Source organism: Phoca vitulina, unplaced genomic scaffold (assembly GCF_004348235.1).
Source record: "Phoca vitulina isolate PV1807 unplaced genomic scaffold, GSC_HSeal_1.0 scaffold68, whole genome shotgun sequence".
In the NCBI taxonomy this organism is placed as follows: domain Eukaryota; kingdom Metazoa; phylum Chordata; class Mammalia; order Carnivora; family Phocidae; genus Phoca; species Phoca vitulina.
In genome coordinates, this window is record NW_022589771.1 from 5755041 (window position 1) to 5776239 (window position 21199).

A 21199-nucleotide genomic window follows, 5' to 3' on the forward strand; every position below is an offset into this window, starting at 1 on the left:
TCTGTTGGAGCACTCTGTAAACACTGCCGAAGGCGACTGCTTTTGTGAAAGTGAAGGACAGGTCCCGAACGCTGTCACGAGGTATGCGCCCATTCACCTGCTGAGCGTTTTTCTGATCGGTTCATCTTGGTCTAATTAATCCTTAATTTTACCTCAAACACCAGATTGGGGAGTAAAACTCGCTGAAATATGAAAATATAGCGGTGTGGCTGAAATGCAGCATGTGGTGACGCAAGCATCCCCAGGCCCCTGTACCAGGGCAGTATGGAGTCTTTCCTTGCTTCCGTGCAGCCTTTCAGCGGCCCGGAGCGGTGGAGATTGCGCTTCCAGGGGGAGGGGGCGGGCTGTGAGTGGGGGACCCCCTGCCCATGGCCGCCAGTCACCACGGGGAGGAGCGGTCTGCCAGCAGCTTGGCACCGGGGTCCCAGCTCCGAGTCCCCTCACCGCGGGACAAACCAGAACAGAAACGCTTTTCTGCTTGTTTCTGAAACAATCTTTTCTGTTTCTCACAACGGCTGCTCCCTGGGAATCTGACCTGATGGGAGAGGATGTGAAAACCGCATTTGGAGCAGGGGTCGGCAACCTCCTCCCCACTTGCTTCCATGTAAGGCCCTGCACATGGGGGTCCCTCCCTCTCGGCAGGCAGCAACACCCCCCCCCGCCCCAGCCTGCCTACAGCGTTCTTCGTGGGAGGTGAACGGGGAGGACAGTGAGGCGCAGGGTCTGGCCCAGGGAAAGGCTGACTTCTGCAGGCCAAGGGAAGGAACCAAGTATAGAATCAGGGGAATGGGGGAATGTGAGACTGCCCGCTGCATGCGGGAAGGAGGGGCTTGGCCTCAGTCTCCCAGTTCCCTGCCACATCCTGCTGGGTGAGCCCAGAGCACAGGCAGGGGGAGAGGGGGCTCTGAGTAATCCAAGGAGGACGAGAGGAAAGTTATTTAGCAAAGACTTAACTGAGTTTGTAAAGCAGAGCCTTTAGCTAATTTTTAGGCAATGTTTGAATTCTAGCAGAATGGCCAACGATGATGACAAAGCCACAGGACCACAGAGTGGCCGAGTCCCGTGTGCCATGCCAGGTCTCAGTGGCGTGTGTCCATGCAAAACCAGGAGGTGGCCAGCCCAGGCTGACCACAGCCTTGGCAAGGGCGGCCGCTTGGAGGTGATCGGCCTCTTTGGTGACTCCCTTCTGAAGAAACGGGTGCCAGCAAAGGAAGGTTGTGGGCAGGACTCTGGCTGCCCCCCACCCGGTGCACCGAGGTGCAGCTCCTTGCCCGCTGCCCTGTGTCCTGACCTGGGGGGGAATGCTCCTCCTGGGGCCAGCTTTCCTGGTGCCCCCCAGACCCCCTGCCTCTCTCAGGTGGCAGCTCAGTAAAGTATGCCCCTTTAGGGCCCCTGCTCCCCCTAAGGGCCACCTCCCTGACCTTGAGGCTGCCTCCTTTCTGCCCTCCCATCTGGAGGATTGCTTCCTCTGGGTCACTTGGAGTGAAAAACCCAGAAAACGCACAGCAGGTGGCAGGGAGCCCCTGGGGAGGGGAGGGGAGACATGGGCTGAATGGCAGACTGCCAGATGCATGGAGGTTCCCCCATAACAAGATGGGCCCCGGCCATCGTGTGGCACTTTTCTGGAAGTGGGGTTTCCTCTTCCTCGGGAGCACCCTGCATCCCCTGTGCCCTGCACACGTCCCCTGTGACCGCTCGTCCAGCCCTTCCTGGCACCTCCAAGCCCCACTGCAACGGCCACCTTTCCTCACGGGGCGCCGCGTCCCGAGCACGGTGCTGACTCGTGTTCAGCATCGCCAATCCCAGGAAGTGTTCTGTGGGTGAGGAGGGGCCGCCCCGTCTGCAGACGGGCACACTGAGGCAGGGTGGGAGCGGCTTACTCAGGCCCCCACACCCGTCAGCCAGAGAGCTCCTGAGCCTTACGCTTCCCTTCCACCTGAGCGCCTCTGCCCCTGGCCTGCCTGCTGGCGCCGTGGACAACTTGGTGGGCTGGTGGCCTTCTGCCCCAGCTGTCTTGGTGTTTTATTGACGTATGATTTTCACACGGTAACATCCACAGATCTTAACTATCTAGCCTGGCAAATATTTACATGCCCGCCTGGGAAATCATCACTTAGGCTCAGGTCTGGCCCCCTTCCAGCTCCAGCTCCAGGATCCGTGTGCCCTGTCTCCCATGGTTACCCTCCCGCAGGTAACCAAATCCCCACCAGTGCCACCGAGGGTTTGGGACCTGTTCTCCAGTGTCGCAAGTGGAGTCCTGCCGTTTGCACCGCGTCAGGCTTCCTCTGTTGTGAGATTTGTGCTCATGGTCGCGTGGACCTGTGGCTTGTTCTCGTGTTCCGCAGGGCAGTGTTTGTTTGTACACGTCTGGCACGATGGGTCCGTTCTTCCACCGCGACAGGGGCTGCCAGGACGGCAACAGGCACGTCCAGCCATATGGCTGCTCTGGGGGCCCCGCGTAGGCCTGTGTTGGCTGTGTGTGTTCAGGGCTGGGCGCGGCCAGGGGCCCGACGAGCCTCGGTCCCCGCGGGGACGCAGTGGGTCCTGCAGACAGGCCGCCCCCGTGGGGCCTCAGTCCCCCGCGGCGAGGTTGCCCTGCGCGGGCTTTGGGCCGCGAGCCCGCGGACCCTCCCTGAGTGCACTTTCTCCCTCTGGCCTCCGACGCCCGCGGACGTCCTAGGGCGAGCTGCACAGGTACTGCCCTACCCTGCACGAGGTCGGGTTCAGCAGCTGGGGACAGAAGGCCAGCGGCTCCCCGCACCGCCAGCCAGCACACAACGAGACGGACTGCAGCTGGGCCCCGTTCGGTGAGTTGTCCGCCCGTCCCCCCCGCCCCACGGGCGCACTCGGGTCCGGGGTTCCGGCTCCTCCGCGGCTGGGTGGCGGGCATGGAGGGCACGGGCGCTGCCGGACCCCCGGCCTGGCCCGTCTGAGCCGCAGTAACCACCGTCTCGGGTGTGGCTGCCCCTCCGGGGACAGCGGTCTCCCGTCAGCTGGCCCTCCCTCCGCCGCGACTGCGTGTGCGGCACCTGCGTGCAGAGCCCCTGCCACCTGGCAGATTCTCGTCCTGGGGCATCTGCGGAAGATCCCTTGTATTTTGTCTGTGTCGAAGCTGAAAGAGGATTTGCAGAGCATCAGCCGTGGGGGACGGCAGGGGGACCCCCAGAGGCGTGGGGCGGGGGCTGGCCTGGGGCTGGCCTGGGGCCAAGTGAGCGGTGGGGATTTCCTCTAATCCAAATGTTTGTTTAGTGAGTATTTGAAAATGTGGCGACTTTCTTTCCCTTTGTCAAGAAGCCGCCCAGACGTTCTGCCAGGTCTTCTGCGCTGGAAACGGCCCCATTCTCCGTCCGAGTGCCCTGCCCAACTGTGCAGGGCTTGTGTGCGTGTTTTATCGTCCTGCCCCAGGACAGAAACCCGTGTTGAGTGAAAAGTAGACAGTACTCACCGTCTCCTGTTGATTTTCATCCCGTGTAGACCAGGACAACTACCAGCAGCTGCTCGGGGCCCTGGATTACTCGTTTCTGTGCGCCTACGCCATTGGCATGTACCTGAGGTAGGTCCACTAGGGTTCTCTGTCCCTTGCTGGTTCTCGTCCCTGTGGTGCAGAACATGTCTGCAGGTTGCTTCCCTTCCCGTCTCTTCTCAGAGGCAAGGGCAGAGTGAAAGCCAGCATGCACGGGGTGCTCTGTTGGTCAAGGCACCGCAAAGCTGCCCATTTTAGATGTCCCAGGTATTGTGCTGATCAGGGCGGACCGTCCAGGGTTGGCGCTCAGGGCCCTGGGGTTTCAGGTGCACTGTGAACCCTGCCTTGATGTGGTCACCAGGGACAGGGTGCTGGTGGCTCCCGGGGATGCTCTGCAGAGTGCATCCTCTGCTCTGGTCTCTGGGGCTGCCATCTCTTCACACGTCCCAGATCGCCAGCGTCAGAGCTGTTTATGCTGGCTGCCCAGCTCGGCCCCACAGAGCGCCTCACCGCCCTCCTTGTGCTTGGGGCATGGACCCCAGAGGCATGCTGCTGGGAATGAATCCCGACTCTAGCGCTGGCTCACACAACTTTGGGCAAGTTACTGCCCCTCTGTGGGCCTCAGTTTCCCCTTTGTGAAATGGGGAGAATGGTAGTTAACTCCTAGGATCATGGTGAGGACTGAATGAGCTAATACATGTAGAATGCTCAGAACAGAGCCTGGCCCGCAGAGTGTTCCCAGCATCTTTACATGTGGTCATTACCCCATTCTGAATTGACCTAGGAAGGTGGAAATGGTATGTGGGTAATAGGACATGTGATTGGCTGATTAAAAGCTGGCATTGTTCAGTCCAGTCAGGTTTAAAAAAAAAAAAAATGGTAGGGACTAAGGCCCTTAGCTCACGAGGCTTTTGTTCAGAGACTGAAAGATCCTCAAGAGCTTTGAGAATCTTGGGGATCCCTGTAAATGGTTAGCTTCTTCCCTGATATCCACCCAGAGTGCGGCATCATCTAGACCTGCCCCCCATCCCCAGCTCAGGGCAGTTGGTGGGTGGTCAGTGCCCAGTCAGGCAGTTTCTGTTGATGGAGTGGATGTCCCTCCGCTTTATTGTTGTTGGCATGGCGCTGCAGAACTTGTTTGAGTGAACGAATGAATAAGGACGGATACGGAAGCCTGATGCATGTGATGCAAAACAGAACACAGCCCAGCTGAGGCGAAGGCGATGTAAGCATTAGGCTTCGTAGGGCAGGAGTTGCAACCAGGCGGCTGGCCATATTCCATCCTGAGGTCAAATATCTATACTCCAAAGACTGTAGTCTTACCGGACACCAATAACCTATAGTATAAAAAGATCCAAAGGTTGGAATGTGTTTTTCTCAGTTACTAGGAAATAGTATTTACATGTGGTTCTCAGCTGGGAGTGATCAATGTTCCCCTGGGCAACACTGAGCAGGATCTGGAAGCGTGGTTGGTTGTCACAACAGGAGAAAGGGGTGCTTCCGGCGTCTAGCGGGCAGAGAGCAGGGCTGCTAAGCACGCTCCAGCACAGGACAGCCCCTCACCACAGAGAATGACCCCGTGCAACATACCAAGAGTGTTGAGGTTAAGAAGACTTTAAATTGGGTGGTTTTATTGTTGTTTATTGGTAATTTGTCACGCAACCCGCTAATGAGGGTTATTACAAAATTCTGTCTAATGTAGAATCTGGAGCAGACTCGTGATTGTAACGAGGGCATGCACTGCTTCTCTGCGTGGCCTTTTAGTGCCATCAGGGCACATGGCTGGTGAAATGAATTGTATGTCAGGTAAATCGTCTACAGTAGGCGCCTTCATTAGCATAGGCCCTTCCTAGCAGGTGCGGCATGGCCCTTAGTCCTAGTCCCTGTATCAGTTGGATGTAATATGGAATGGCGTCCATTCCATTAGGCCTTTTCTTTAAAAACTTTGGAGTAGAGACTAAATTTGGGCCCAATATTGTATAGCAAGACTGAGAAATTTGCCAGCCCTGGCCGATGGCACTAGCCCTGTCCTGTGACGTCAGGCAGGTCAGCCGGCCCCTCTGGGACACGTTTTCTCTTCTCTGAAGCCAGCAAGTTGAAATAGATCACTTGTTTAGCTCTAGAATGCTCTTGAGTTTGTTGGTGATCAGTTTCTACCCAACTTAAAATTTGACCTGAATGTTGTTCCTAATTTTAAATTACTTCCTCTGCTTTAGTCATTTGCATGGTGCTAGGTAGATCGTCCCTCTTTGGGGTCTTGAAAAGGAAAAGTTTCCTGATGTATTGGTTCTTGAGATGAAGGGCAGAATTTTGGAGATAGTTCCCTAAGTATTGCTCACAGGCATTACGTTTCTTATTTATTTTACTCCCGGAATGGTTACGTGGAAGGAAAGAAGATCCATAGTTTTCAATCCCTTGTAATTATTCTGGGGTTTGTTCACTTAATACGTGACAATGACAAGTGGCTCTACAGTGGCATTTCTCCCCGGGCCGTCAGGCATCTACTTCCCGTGGCATGAAGTGCTTTATTGAGCAGACAGCCGTGGACCAGGCCCTTCACCCGCTTCAATCTCATTTGAGCACCCAGTCAGCTCTGGGAAGGAATTGTCCCATGAGGCCAGCTCATTATCGAGTGACATTGCTGAGAAAGGAGCATAGCAGCCCTAGCCCGCTGTGTCAGACCTCACGTAAAGAAAATCTGTCTTCAAACTGGTTCACGGTGGTGGCGGGAGGAGGGCAGCTGATGGCAGAGCCCATCCGGCCTGGTGTGTGAGCGCGGGTGACTCAGCCACAGCTCCGGGCTGAGAGCCTTCCCGAGGCCGCAGGTGAGCCCTTCTCATGACACACGTCTACGGTCTGAACATCAGCATTTTTAAATACTGTGCACATTTACTGGACGTTGTTTATATAAAAGCAGGATTAACTAGCGGAACAAGTTTTGCTGTTTTGTTTTGTTTTTAAGATTTTATTTATCCATTCCAGAGAGAGAGAGCCGGAGGGGTGGGGGGTGGGGATCAAGCAGACTCCCTGCTGAGCCCGGAGCCTGATACAGGGCTCGATCTTAGGACCCCGAGATCATGACCTGAGCCAAAACCAAGAGTCAGATGCTTACCCGACGGAGTCCCCAGGCATTCCGAGATTTTGGTGGTTTTAATTGGCAGCCGTCATATGCAAGTCACAGTGTTTGAGGTTTAGGACTTGAAAGTGGCTCTTACTAGAAATAAAGTCTTAAAAGACGTTGCCGATGGCCGGTTTCTGGTTAAAGCGCTGCGCTGGAGACAGTTGTGATGAAATCTTCCTGAAAACCGTAGTGCATTCAAGTTCTGAAATCTCCGAGAACAGCATGGAAACATCCGGAAAGATCACGGGCCCTCCACATCATGGGTGTGTCTGTCTTCTCATTCTCGTGTTTGCTTCTTTTTCCTCTGTCCTCAGCGGCATCATAGGGGAGCGCCTGCCCATTCGGTATTACCTCACGTTTGGGATGCTAGCCAGTGGCACTTTTACCGCCCTCTTCGGGTTCGGGTATTTCTACAACATCCACAGTTTTGGATTCTACGTGGTAACTCAGGTAAGGGCTGGGTCCGTGGCTGCGCACGGCCGGGGTGTCCGTGACGAATCGGACTGGACGTTTGTGCCTCGAGTCCCCACCCCTGCCGCGACAGAAAGCTTCGAGCTGGGGCCGCTCTGTGTCCTTTCTGCCGGCGGGGTCGGCGCTGGTGTGGGAAGCCCCCTCCTCTTTGCTCCGTCCTTGCAGCCGCCGTGAGGCCTCCTCAGTCCCAGGAGTCGTCTCTTAAAGAACCCCAGTCCCACCCCCATCAGCACCCCAGCAGGGGGACGGAAGCAGGAAGCCTGTGAGCCCTTCCACCTTCGTGTGGAAGACTTAGGGATGTTGTGTCCTGTGATGCCCTTGACCTCACGTTGGAGGGACGCGAGGTGTGGCAGGGGTAGGAGGAACGGAGGGCTCCGGAGTGGCTGGCAGGAGGACGGGGCTGCAGGCGGTCCGCGGGGAGGAAAGGAGAGAGCCTCACGGTGCTCCGAGGGGAGTAGAGGCCAGGGCAGGCCGTGTGGCTGTGCCCGTCCAGCGGGGCCCCGTCCGTGCTGCAGCCTTGCTCCGCCGCTCCCCACGGCCCCGTGGGTGGGTCCAGACTGCAGGTGGAAAGTGACTTGCAGTACTGCTGCTCAGCCTCCGAGGCTCCCCACATAGCCTGGGGGGTGCTCTGATATCAAAGCAGCTTGTATGTAATTTGCTTTTTAAAATGTTGCCATAGGACTTGAAAAAGTTTGGGTGTTTTAATTACAACAGTGATTCACACTTTATAGTAAAAGGGGAAATTAGAGGGAAGGAATGAACAATTTCCCAGAGTCCCAACGTATTCCTAGAGGGAGGGCAAGCCTGGCTGGCCCCGAGGCCAGACCCACAGCCCCCCCGACTCCCGGAGGGCTGGCCAGCCCTGCGGCGGTGGGAGGGAGCGCTCAGCTGGACCTGGTCTCCCATCTCGTCGTGAACTTGCCCTCAGCACTCCTGAGACTAAAGCAAACCTGCTCACCCTTCCTGAGCCCCTTCTTAGAGCCTAAGCTCAGAGTACTCTCGAAAAGTGGAGAATTGCTTTCCCCGAGCGCGGGGTCCAGCTTCTGCCCCTTTCAGAGGGTCAGGATACAAGGAGTGAAACGTGTGGACTATGAGTTTCACTGTACGCACTCTCATGATTACACACACACGCACATGTGTGTAGTTTAAAACACATGTTTGGCTGTTGAGGCTCACATCAAAGAGTGTTTTGCGGCCTTCTTTTTGTGGGAGTCCCCACTGTGTCCCCAAACTTGCAAAAGAACAGGGAGGAGTGAGCTTTGGTGAGCCTGGCCTGAAGGCGGGGCGCACGCACCCTTTTCGACTGGCGGTGAGCCCTCTATCCCGTCTGTCACAGATCATCAACGGACTGGTGCAGACGACCGGCTGGCCCAGCGTCGTCACCTGCCTCGGCAACTGGTTTGGAAAAGGAAGGTGAGCAAAGGTGGCCCCACTTCCAGCAGCATTTACCTTTTCAGATCCTGATGAACACCAGACCACCACCTTCTTTTTAGTTACTCTCTACATTTACTGCAGAAAAAGCCACTTTTACTAGTCCACTCTATGGGGGAAGGTGATTGAAACCTCTGGGACTTGGGGTGCTGAATTCAGGTGGGCCTTCCTCCTGGGAGATGCCCCCTCTGCTGCCCCCACCACGTTGTGGGCGGGTCAAGCCTGTCATTTCACACAGCTGACCAGCAGCTGGTCACCTGCAAGCCGGGGAGAAACATGGAGCTTAGGGCCCTGCCCCACATCTTCTGAAGCAGAAGCTACATCTTCCCAAGACTCGAAGGCACATGGAAGTGTGGCAAGTCCTGAGTAGTCACCCAGCGCCCAGCGGCAGAGCCCCACTCAGCCTCTGGTGACGGGACCACAGTCCAGATCCCATTGTGATGTCCGTGTGACACACAGTGTGGCCAGACCCAGGGTTAGAAGTGCCTGAAGCCACTCAGCAAGACAGGGAAAGCAGAACGAGAGCCCAGCTCCGCGAGCCTTGTTTAGATTCTCCGCTTTGTTCGTCTGGTGGGCTCTGTGAGTGGGATATTTCCTCAAATGATTGTGGTTAGATTATGGAGGCACCGATTTAAATCTGGGGCCATCCAAGAAGTTCAGGGAAAGGCTTCTTTTCCTCTCTCTAAGCGTAGACTCACTAAGCTCTGAGAGAGGTGTGCAGTTATTCCGCTGAGGTAAGATAACAACAGTGTTCTCTCGTGCACGTCTCCAGCCCGCTACCTCCCGGGAGTGGCGTCCACACTCCCGCTGGTTTCCGTGGTACCTCTCACGTCCTGGGGTCTGTCCCACACCTGCTGGCCCACTGAAGCTCCTCAACGTCATTTGCCGTCTTGTGTTCTGTTGTGTTGCAGGCGAGGTTTGATCATGGGGGTTTGGAATTCCCACACGTCTGTGGGCAACATTCTGGGCTCCTTGATTGCTGGCTACTGGGTGTCCACGTGCTGGGGCCTGTCCTTCATCGTTCCTGGGGTCATCGTGGCAGCCATGGGGATAGTGTGCTTTCTCTTTCTCATCGAGCGTAAGTACCCTTGGCCTTGGAGGGGACGCCCCGGGAGGGCTTGGGAGGGCCAGCTGTTACAGGAAAGGGCTGTGTCAGTCCAGCACAGGCCCATGGTGGCCCTGGCTCTCCGCCTGGCCAGGTAGACTTCCCTCTTCGGTGTAGACTTCTCCTGTGAGCGGTCTCTCCAGCTCTTGGAGGATTTTCTGTTGTCTCCTGATTTCTGGAGTAACTGATGTGGAAATTCCTCGCACCCTGCCGGCCCCCCCCACCCCGGCCCCTGCAGCGTCGGGTGTGCGTGGTTCGCCTCGTGCTGGGAGTGTCATATCTACCTGAGACCCGCCACGTCGCTCACCTCTGTGGCTGCACCTTCACCCGTCTTGCTGCCACAAACGGGTCTCTTACCAGCTTGCTTGCCTTCTGATAAGATCTATCTGAGACAATATTATGAAATCATTGCATGACTTAAGACTATGTATCCTCATCAGGTGAAGAGGGTTCTACCAGAAAATCAAAATTCTTTGTTCCCGTCTAGACTCAGTACCAAACTTCTGATTTAATTGGGTTTGAAATTAATTTTCGAAACAGAGATCTGGCAGGACAAGGATTCCTCGCAGTTAGTCCAGTGTTAGAAAAGCCAGCGTCGCTTTAGCTGTTGTGGGGCAGGGCGTCTGATCCCCCAAGCTCTTCTTTTTTTTTTTTTTTTTTAAAGATTTTATTTATTTATTTTTGAGAGAGAGAGAGAATGAGAGAGCGCGAGAGGGGGGAGGGTCAGAGGGAGAAGCAGACTCCCTGCCGAGCGGGGAGCCTGATGTGGGACTCGATCCCGGGACTCCAGGATCATGACCTGAGCTGAAGGCAGTCGCTTAACCAACTGAGCCACCCAGGCGCCCTCCCCCAAGCTCTTCTGAGGAGCTGTATTGGGCATTTGCCTCTTCAACTTGGCTTAAAGCAAAACAAAACCATACGGTAGCCGACAGCTGCCTGCCGTTAACTTCAGGCCGGGAAGCTCAGGAGCTCCACTACGCCAACCGGGCTGGGTGTCAAGTGCAGCTTCAGCTTTGCATCCCAAGCTGCCGGCTTCGTCCAGGACGTTAAGGCGTGTTTTACTCAGCTTCTGCTCTCCCTTTTCTCATGGCTAACGCTAACCTTTCCATTGTAAAGGAACGACTGTCTAACCGCACAGGTGTGAGGCTCCAGGCCAGCCTCTGTCGGTGAGGACAGGGGCCATGGTCCGCTGAGGCCTCAGGTGGACGGCCGCTGCAAGCAGGGAGGGGCGGCCACCGTGCCCTGCGGGGGCGAGCGTCTCCCCGCGGCCGCAGCAGGTGAACTGTGAGACAGGTGGGGGTATTTGAGCCCGCTTACCAACATCACCGGCCTGTGGCATTTAACTGTGGAGTGAGTGTCAGAGTTCCGGGAAAGGTCCCCTGTGTCACCTGTTCTCCAGGCTGGCTCTCTAGCCCGCGGAGCTCTGTCACGGGGCGCTCCAGCCTGTTCCTTACACATTAGTCACCCGGAGAACAGTGTGTGTCCTCTTGGCTCATGCACAGGGGCCCCCGGGTGTGTCCGGCCCAAGGTCTAAAGTCCACGGTCCCTTTTCTTCTCTTCCTCAACCAATGAAGCGTTGGTTCTGGGGGAAAGAGGAAATGCGATGAGGAATGGGGTGTGTGGCGGGAGATGTGAGCGGGTTTGCCGGCCGGACCGGATCTTAGCACTCGTACCTGTTCAGCCCGGTTCTCCCGGGCGGGGCCTCGTCCTCTGCTCAGGGCAGGGCTCCCAAGAACAAGGAAGCTGTGGTTTGTCTTTTGTAATAAAATGAGAGCCTCCTTCCCACCAAGCCTCCCCTCCTGTGGCTTCCGAGGGGGTGGGACAGGGCGGAGGGGGTCCCCATGGGGCTCTCCTGGAGCCGCCCCCCCCACTTGTTGGGGCCTTCCGCTCCATCCAGGGGCTGGCCTGTGGCCCCGTCCTGTTCCTGCAGTGCCCCTGGAGTGCTGCTTCTCTCCGCCCTGGCCTGCTGGGGGGCAGAAGCACAAGCCCTCAGCTTCCCCAGGCCCACCAAGCCTTGAGGCCAGGGGACCGTGCCTGTGAGGCTGTCCCGGGAGGCTTGCTGCTCCTGGCACGGGGGGTGGGGGCTCGTGGACACCTGGCCCTGGCATTTCTCTGCCTTCCCACCAGATGTCCTCCTTCTGTGGGCTCCCACTGGTGTTGGCATCTACCCTCTTGTATTAAAATCCGAGGTTTACTTTGTTATTTGCACCGGAGTTAAGACATCTTTCAGACTCTCCTAGTAATCTGTGAACACGTGCCCTGTGGCCCTTCTTCCACATCACCAGGAGAACATTCTCAGGGGCCAGGCGGCCACCATGGAGCACGTGCTCCCTGTGTCCCAGGCACGATGCCAGGCTCAGGGCGGATATTATTTCACGGATTTCCAGGGGAAGGTCTTGAGGCTCAGGGGCCGTAGGTGACCTGCCCAAGGTCACACAGTAAGTGGTGAAGTTGGGGTGTAACCAGGTGCCTGCTCACCCATTCAGACGTTCCCATACTTTGGCCATGGACCCTTAGGTCCTTAGGATGTGTTCTTATGGATTCAATTAAAAAAATGTTTTTTCACTTAGATGATAATCAAAAAAAACAAACTTTGTATATTATAAACACTGCCTTTTCTCATAGAGACAATATGCGTTTGAAAGACATTTTCTTGCAGTGGGGAGTGTAGGTCCTTCTGAAGTCTGTTTCTCAAACCTGGGTTCCCTAGAACCCAGGGGGTTGAACATTATTCTCTGGGACAGTGGGAACTCTTTACTTAAAAAGCATCTGAGAAATACCACATTTCCGTGTCTTCTCAGCTGCCATCATTCCACTATGTGAGCCTCTCCCTGCCGACTAAATGCACGACTGGCCACTGCTCGTGGGACATGCGCTGGCCCTAACCGCAGCCCCTCTTCACTCCCTCGCTGTGCGTATGCCGCAGACCCCACTCCTCCTCGCCTGCCCTCCCACCCTCCTTCCCCTGCAGGCCTGAGCATCTGTGCGAGAAGAGGTGGATGCCCCGCGGTGTTCCGGGCCCTTCTCTTTCCTGCCCCTGATGAGGCCCCCCAACAGGAGCCGTGAGGAGGTCAACGGGGCTCGCGGCCCCCATCGCTCTGGCGTGCAGACCAGACCGTACCTCTCAGCAGGGGGACCTCCTCACCACAGTACAGCCCCTGACCCCCACATAGGCCTGTCTGCTCAGATGTGGCTTGTCTGGGGGAGTGCCCTTACCCCACCATGCACCCCCATCTCCCTGCAGCCGCGGTCGGGACGGGCGGCTCGCACACGGCTCCCCTCTGCTCCGCGGTGACTTTGCTCTGGAGGCAGCACCACGAGCTGGCCTCATGTTGGCATTTCTGTAGCCTTCCGACTTCCCCTCATGCTGGGCCCCCGGGCCCCCGCGCAGCAGTGTGTGAGCAGAGAGAACCCCCCGGCTCCTCCTCCTCACTTGGGCCCCAGCCGGGCTGTTGGTGTGCCCGCAAATCTCTTCTACCCAAAGTTACAAAAAGACCCGGATTTGGGGGGCGGGGGCAGGGCAGAGCTGTTTGAGGCCGCCACCTGGATTCTGAAGAAGGGGGTCTGCTCCCCCCGGCTCCTTGTGGCCATAGGTCTGGCTGGCGGTTCTGTGACTTCGCACGTGTCCTTCCTTCTTTGCGTTTAGATAAAAAGGCCTCTGTTCTTTATCAAGATAGATGTTTTGTCCCCACTAATTTGTATTTGTAATTAATTCCATGATGTGGAACAACCCACCACAAATGTTACGGGTCACCCACTACTCACGTCTTCACGGTTCCTCCTGATCCTTGCGCATCAGTGTGTCTTCCGTGGCTCATCACCGTAGTATGCACACGCTCTGCTCATTTGCACTTGTCCCGTGTGAAGTCTTTCCCGAGGTGCAGAGCCGTTTTCACACGTGCGACGGCTTGCCTTTGCCGGGGCTCCCCCCTCCACCTGCGTGTGTCACGGGGCCTGACGGACAGGGGTGTGGGGCGTGCGTGGCGGGGTGCTGCCGCGCCCGTTGTCGTCATCTTCAACTCTTGCTCGTTTGGTCAAGTATCAGGTGGTGTCTTGTTCTGGTGTAATTTCGTGGGTGGTGGAAATGCCCAGCCCTGGGTTCACCGCTGTTCCCGTTTGGTGTTTCAGATCCGAAGGACATTGCCTGCTCCTCCTCCCTGGCGGCGGTAAGGACCCCCCTCCCCTCCTTTTTTTTTTTTTAAAGATTTTATTTGAGAGAGAGCGAGAAAGAGCGCACAAGCAGGGGGAGCAGCAGAGGCAGAGGGAGAAGCAGGCTCCCCGCTGAGTAGGGGGCCCGATGCGGGGCTCGATCCCAGGACCCTGGGATCCTGACCTGAGCCACCCAGCCCCCGCCACCTGTGTCTCCTAGGACGGTGTGCCGTCGGCCAGGTGTCTGATGACTGTCATCAGCCTGGTCCAGTCTGTGCAGTGTCAGTGGGTAACAAGTGTGGGCCTAGGTCCCGCCCTCAAAATAGTGGCAGTGCTAGAGACGGGCCAGTCGTCACCACAGCGGCGGAAACCCAGACAAGGAGCGTGGTGCGTCCTGGGCAGCTGTCCCCGCAGAGGCTGACATGAGGCCGGGTCTGCCCCATCCTGGCCACGAGGATCTTGCTCCTGCCGTCCCCCTTCCCCCTGCGTCGTTCTCCCTCTTCCCTGCGTTGCTCCCGCAGGTGGTGTCCCCGCCTTGGACGGAGTCTCTGTGGCCTGGTTCCCCGCTTACCTTAGAGCGGACCCCGCGAGTCAGCCCGTCCCTCACTCCGGCTGCATGGCTCCTCTCCCTCCCTCAGGCCTGCACCATCCCGTTGAAACAGCCCGGCCGGTCCCAGCAGCAGCGTCTGGCCACGTGTGCTCAGCCTCTGGCCCCCCCCCACGGCCTGCTGCCGGGCGTTTACACGCGTTTTCCCTCCCCCGGGCGACACTGTTTCTCGGGCTTCCAGACGCCATGCTGTCCCGGTTCTCACACCCCCATCGTGCCCACACAGAGCGCTTTGCCGGCCCCATGCCTCTGCCGGACCCCCGATGCGCAAGCACCTGTCCGCGCCCTCCCCGCCGGAGATCCGCACAGGCCCTGGCCATCCGCGCCTCCCTGTGCGCCAGGGCCTCCCGCTGAACTCCGCGGTCACACGTGCCGCCGCCCCCCTGCCATCCCTGCTGGGGGCTCTGGGGGGCTCAGATGTGCCACAGCTAGGGTCATCTCTCCACCCCATAAACTTGCTGGGCCCCACGTTCCTTGTCTCAGTCGGGAACCCCTGTCCTCGCCATGGGCAGGCCAAATCCACAGGAGTCCTCCTAGACACGCGGGATGTCCCCTCCACCACTGTGGCCCATGGCATCGGCGTCTCTCCTCTGAGGCTCCTCAAGCAATTCCCCTCTGCTCCTCCAAAACCCATGCTTCACACTTCACCTGGGAAGATTTTCTCGAAGTAGGAGTCAGAGCAGGTCCCTGACTTGACTGATAGCCTCCCGTGGCTCCCCGTTTTCCGCAGCATAAATCCCGCTTACCTCTCACCGCCAGTCACTCAAGGTGGCAACCCCAGGGCAGGGTCTCCTCTTGCTCTCTGCTGGGGCCGCGGCTGCCATGTGCAAGGGCCCTGGGGCCAGAGCGTCCTGCTGCCGTCCATTGGCAATACGTGGAGCTTTTGAGCACAGTTAGTTAGAAAAGAAGAGTTCTGGTACATTCTTAAACAAAAATAAGCCAAAACTCAATTTTGAAAATCACCTCCTTCAGGAAGGCTAAAGGCCACGTTAAAAAAAAAGACCTATAGTTGATATTTTATAACATTTTTTTAAAAAGCCCTTTTCCTGCCATGAGCATGAATTTCAGTCTCAGAGTTTACAGGGATCAGTGTTTAGTTGTGCAGTGAATTAACCCTTAGAGCTGGCCCAGCAGCTCCACTCCGAGGTGCCCAGCCGAGGGAGGGGACACACGCGTCCCCTGCGGGCACACACCCTGCCTTCTGAACCATCTCCTGACCTAGGAGGGGCCTCGGTTCCTCACTCGTCAGAGAAGAACATTGCCCAATATTGTTTCTACAGGCCTTTCCTTTCAAGGTTGTTTAAAAATGTCAGAGCATGAAGGAAGTGAAGTTGCCACAATCAGCAGCTTTTTATGTCCCCCCACCTCAGTCTTGGATCATTCTTCCCGAAAGGATCTTCTTCTCACCTGCTTTTATCTGAGGGTCTAGAGCCCCCAGTTAGCCCTTTGTTTTATTTTATTTGTTTATTAGAGAGAGAGAAAGAGAGAGAGAGAGAGCGTGAGCAGGGGGAGGGCCAGGGGGAGAGGGTGGGAGAATCTCCAGCAGACTCCCCAGCGTGGAGCCCAACACAGGATTCAACCCCAAGCCCCCCAGATCCTGACCTGAGCCGGAATCAAGAGTTGGTCGCTCGGCCGACTGAGCCTGTGTTTTATTTGAATCATGGGTCTTAGTGGCGCTTGGGAGGTGTTTGTGGGGCTCGCGCCAAGTGCCCTTGCCACCCTGCAGCTAGAGGTGGTGGCTGGCTGGCGGTTCGGTAATTGCTCACCGTGCTTTCCTCTCCCCGAAGCTGAAGGGCTGTGAGAACGGCACACACAGATTCCGACTGCAGAAGCAGGTCTTCACGGACAACAAGAACAAGCCTCTGGTGAGTTGGACCAGCCTCTGCTGCTCAGCAGAGATCAGAGCCCAGGCTCGGTGACAAACTTGGGTCTCGTATTTCTTCCATAAGACCCGTGAGTGCCTTGTGCGGTTTTTTTAGGTAGCAGGCCGAACTTTAAGTTTGTAATCAACCTGAAAGCGATGCACTCATTCCACGACTGTTGGCAGCGTTCGGTGTCCCAGACACGCTCTAGGTCAGGCGGCGCCCGGAGCCTCAGCCAGAGTGTCCACCCTGCTCCTGTGGACCCCCATCCTGGGGGGCAGGGTGGGGTACAGACAGGAAACCAGCAGTTTCCCGCAGCAGCTAAATGCCAGGCACAGAGCCCAGCGAGGGGTGAGCAGACGCGGGTCCAGGTCTGGTCTTGGCAGCCGTCCCTACGCAGGCGGCGTGGATAGAGCTGTGAAGGGGGGGTCTGCACGCACCTGGGCCGGGGGGGCTCAGGGGATGCACAGGGAGGGCTGGGGATGGGAGGTGGGCCCAAGAGGCAACATAGAGAGTCATCTCCCAAGCCTCCACCCTGCCACTCCCGTGTTCCATATGAGGAAACTGAGGCAGAGTGCTCAGGGACCTGCCTGGTCCTCCTCAGAAGGAAGTCCTCGAGGCAGCGCAGTGGGCCCCTTCCCTTTCGGGGTACTTCCGACCAGTCCTTCGTGGGGCTCTGCTTCACAGCACTGAGCCGTGGGGGCATCTCAGACTCGGTTTTACTCACCGATATTGTAAGTTCTTTTCTTTTTAAATCAAATACCTTAAAGGATAAATGTACCAAATGGGCTTCTTACTTTTTTTTCTTTACTGCCTAAGGAAACTTATTTGTGGTGGTTGAAATAACGGGAAAGGGAAAAATGATGTCTCATACATCATGGTTCTTGGAATTTAGGGAAATCCAACTGGAAAGCTCTAACCTCTCTACTCATTGCTGAGGGTGCATTTAAAAGGTTGGGTGTCTTAGTTTGGGCTGCTTCAACAAAATTACCATAGATTGTGTGGTTTAAACAACACACATTTCTTCTGGAGGCAGGAAGTCCCAGATCAAGGCACAGGTGGGTCTGGGGTCTAGAGAGGCCCACTTCCGGGCTTGCAGCCAGCCGCTTCACAAACAAAGCACGGGGAGGGACACAAACTCTCGGGGCCTCTCCTTACAAGGCACGGACCCCATCCTGAGGGCTCCACCCACCACAGTAGGGCTTGGGCTTCCACTCAGGAACTTTGGAGGAACAAATAGTGGGTCCACAGCATCAGGTGTTAATCGATGTCCAAACAGCTGCAACTCCTGATTGTTACTGAAGACTTACTTTTTCATTTGAGGCAAGACCCTGGACCCTGTGTTGCGGCACAGTACTGACCAGTCGAGCTGGCCCCGTCTTCTTGAGTGTCACTTCCCTCTTCCCTTTCCTGCTCCTTCTGCCAAAGTCTGTTGACTAACATGTCACCGGAGAGGCCTTGGCAGGTCTTGTCTCTTCGGGCCTGGCCACACCACAGGCTGACCCTGATGTGCCCATGACCAAGCAGGTTTTGGTCCCTTGTCCCTTATGTGGCAGGAAGGGCTCAGGCACTGGAGGTGGCTCTCGGGTCACTGGACAGGATGCCCCCCAAGCTCGGCCGGACATCCTGGTGTCCCCTTTCCCAGAATGACCTGGCTCAGATCCTTTGGGCTCGGAGTTAAATGTCACCAGCACCCCCATCACCACCGTTTCTGTGCCACGCAGGATGCTGAACAACTTCATGAAGAAGGGCGAAAGGAAAGGGGCGGGTGAGGAAGCAAAGATGAGCAAAGAGGAAGGGGCTCTGGCCTCACGGAGCCAGGAGGACCCTCTTCCCTCCTTCGGGTCTTTATGATGATTGGCTCGTGGATGGTCGAAGTTTGTCACCTTGTAGTCACATGTCATTGCCCATCCTTGGCTTCTCTGAGGACCTTTCTGATTGGCTGTGGCTCAGCAAACACTTCCTGAGCACTGAGTGGGTGTTTTAATGCTAAAGGTGACTCCACGTGGCACACCAGTGGGAATCCACAAATCCCCGGGAGCGACCTTCTGGCACAATGTAGCTGCAGGCAGCGGAGGGCGTGGCGGGGGCTTATCACGTTTGGATCAGTGCATTATTACACGCTTCCCCTCCCCCGCCGTGTGTGTGTCTGCGTGTCTGCGTGTCTGTGTCTGTTTTAATCGCATGGAGCCCTGTTGCTCTCTGACTCCTAAGGCTAGGAGTGGGGTTCCCTGGCTGAAGAAGCCCCCCCCCCCCCGAGGGCTCCACAGGTGCCATCAGACCCTGTAGGGCCCTTGATGCACAGCTTCCCATGTCCTGGTCGACCCAGGGGGTGTCTGGCTCTGTAAGGAGGCAGCTTTGCTCTCCTGGTTTGTTTTGGAAAACCCACCGTGACTTCCCACTTTCCCTCTGTGTCCTCTAGACACTGCAAAGGACTGGAATTTGGTAGCTGGGAGCCCCCGAGCTGTGCATAAGGATGAGTGACTGTGGGCAGGGGGCCCTTTCCAACAAAGGCCAAGCTTAGATAAAGAGCTGAAGGGCTGGATCTGGGGCTTTCCACCAGCCCAGCGAGTGGCCCAGAAATGCTTTACAGACCCGGGAAGGGCCGGGGTGGTTTCCGTGTGCAATTCCTGCTCCGGGCTAGAGCCCCTCTTCTCTTACCTGAGCAGGATCTGTTCACTCTGTGTTTTCTCTTTATCTGGTTACATGCCATCCCCTGGAGAGCCTGCTTTAGTGTTTACAAACACCTGTCCTAGACCTGAAACCACAGAAATCCCAGAGGAGAGCACAGATAGTAATGTCTCTGATATCAGCCCTAACAACATCTTTCTAGATATGTCTCCTGAGGCAAGGGAAATAAAACCAAAAATTAACTGTTGGGACCTCTCAATTTTAAAAAGCTTCTGCACAGTGAAGGAAACACCAAAACTAAAAGGCAACCTACAGAATGGGAGAAGATATTTGCAATTGACATATCTGATAAAGGGTTAGTATTCAAAATCTGTGAAGAACTTGTAAAGCTCAACACCAAACAACAACAATACAATTTAAAAATGGGCAGAAGACACGAACAGACATTTCTCCAAAGAAGACATCCAGATGGCCAACAGACACGTGCAAAGGTGCTCAACATCACTCATCGTCAGGGAAATGCAAATCAAAACCACAATGAGATACCACCTCACACCAGTCAGAATGGCTAAAATTAACAACACACCAAACGACAGATATTGGCGAGGATGCAGAGAAAGGGGAACCCTCCTACACTGTTGGTGGGAATGCAACCTGGTGCAGCCACTCTGGAAAACAGTATGGAGGTTCCTCAAAAAGTAAAAATTGAACTACCCTATGATCCAGAAATCGCACTACTAGGTATTTACCCAAAATATACAAAAACACTAATTCAAAGGATACATGCACTCCTATGTTTATTGCAGCATTATTTACAGTAGCCAAGATATGGAAGCAGCCCAAGTATCCACTGATAGATGAATGGATAAAGGAGAAATGAAGGTGTGTGTGTGGGGGGGGGGCATATTACTCAGCCATAAAAAAAAGAAAGCAATTTTGCTGTTTGCAGCAACATGGATGGAACTAGAGGGTATTATGCTAAGCGAAATAGAGAAAGACAAATACCATATGATCTCACTCATGTGGAATTAAAAGAAAAGAGCAAAGGGGAAAAAGAGACAAACCAAGGAACAGATACTGATGGTCACCAGAGGGGAGGTAGGCAGGGTGATGGGGGAAATAGGCGATGGGGATTAAGGAGGAGTGCACCTGTTGTGATGAGCACCGGGTGTTGCATGTAATGTGATGAATCACTATATTGTACACCCTAAACTATATGTTAACTATACGGGAATTAAAATAAAAAAAATCAAATACCTTATTAAAATAGTATAGTAACTATGTATATTGATAGCTACACATAGGTATCGATTCATTTGAAAGTAATGAATCGGAAAGTATTTTTTCCCATAATTGATCTGAAAGTCTATTTTTTCCTATAGTTCATACATTTCGTAGTTTAGACTCTTCATTCCATTCATTTGCAAGTTTGTTATAATACATCTTTTACTCAGTGAAGCAATTTAATAAGATATATAGAATTTCATTGGTTTGGTGACAGTATTCATGAAAGTGATGAAACCACATATTGTTGACTGATTTCTGTTATATCATAATTCATACCTTAAAATTCTTAAAAACTGAACAGAACCTGTCCTGCAGTTTTCAGCCTTGACTGCACGCCAGACTCTCCCGGGGCCTGTCCCCCGAGATTGCTGTGACTGGCCCGGGGTGCAGCCCGAGTGCCGGGCTCCCTCACAGCCCTGGAGATTGCGGTGTTTACCTGTGATTGACAGCTATCGATTTGGTCTCCTGAATGGGACCGCTAGCGGCGTCATTCAAGAGAGAGAAGTTCTTTACTGCAGACTCAGACCCTAGTTCTCTGTTTCTGTATGCTGTTATGGAATTGTCATTAGGAAGATGAGCGGTTCCACTGGGGGTTTGTCATCCTCACTCGGAAACATCAGATTATATGCTTACGTGTGAGTAGGCACGTCACCAGGCCACATCGTTGTTGGACGTCAGCTTCTCAGTGATGGGGACCTTGGGTCACCCAGGGGCCGGCTGCTGGAGCCTTCCTTCCAGGGTGCCAATTTCTGTTCTTCCCTGGAAGAGAATTCTAAATATCGAGAGAGGAATATGGCAACGCATTATTTTTTCCTAATTTAACTGCACTTTGAAACTTGCATAGGTTGTAGTGAGATAAACACAGTAAAACTGTTCAACTTTGTGGAAAGTGTGAGATACACAGAAACATTTCTTTGTAAGTTTTGGACCTTCATGGTTCACTCATGAAGAACATCTTTAGATCATCCTGGCTCTGACTTGGCCCCCACCCCCTAACTGGGGAGCACTGTTCTTTGCTTTAATGAAGGCAAACTGTCCTTTAGGAATGTCCAGAATTGGAATTTACAGAATA

The 21199-nt window shown here is 55.0% G+C and overlaps 1 protein-coding gene across 4 annotated transcripts in view; it reads left to right on the top strand.

The window, feature by feature from the left end:
* The window catches only part of SLC37A1 (solute carrier family 37 member 1), a 62917-nt gene that overhangs the window by 17955 nt on the left and 23763 nt on the right, over positions 1 to 21199 (top strand). For all 4 annotated transcript variants that reach the window (XM_032392594.1, XM_032392591.1, XM_032392593.1 and 1 more), the window contains 7 exons: positions 2681 to 2807; positions 3475 to 3553; positions 6899 to 7034; positions 8392 to 8468; positions 9398 to 9564; positions 13720 to 13757; positions 16135 to 16212. In XM_032392594.1, coding sequence (XP_032248485.1) covers positions 2681 to 2807; positions 3475 to 3553; positions 6899 to 7034; positions 8392 to 8468; positions 9398 to 9564; positions 13720 to 13757; positions 16135 to 16212 — 702 coding nt within the window. The remainder of the gene's footprint in view (positions 1 to 2680; positions 2808 to 3474; positions 3554 to 6898; positions 7035 to 8391; positions 8469 to 9397; positions 9565 to 13719; positions 13758 to 16134; positions 16213 to 21199) is intronic.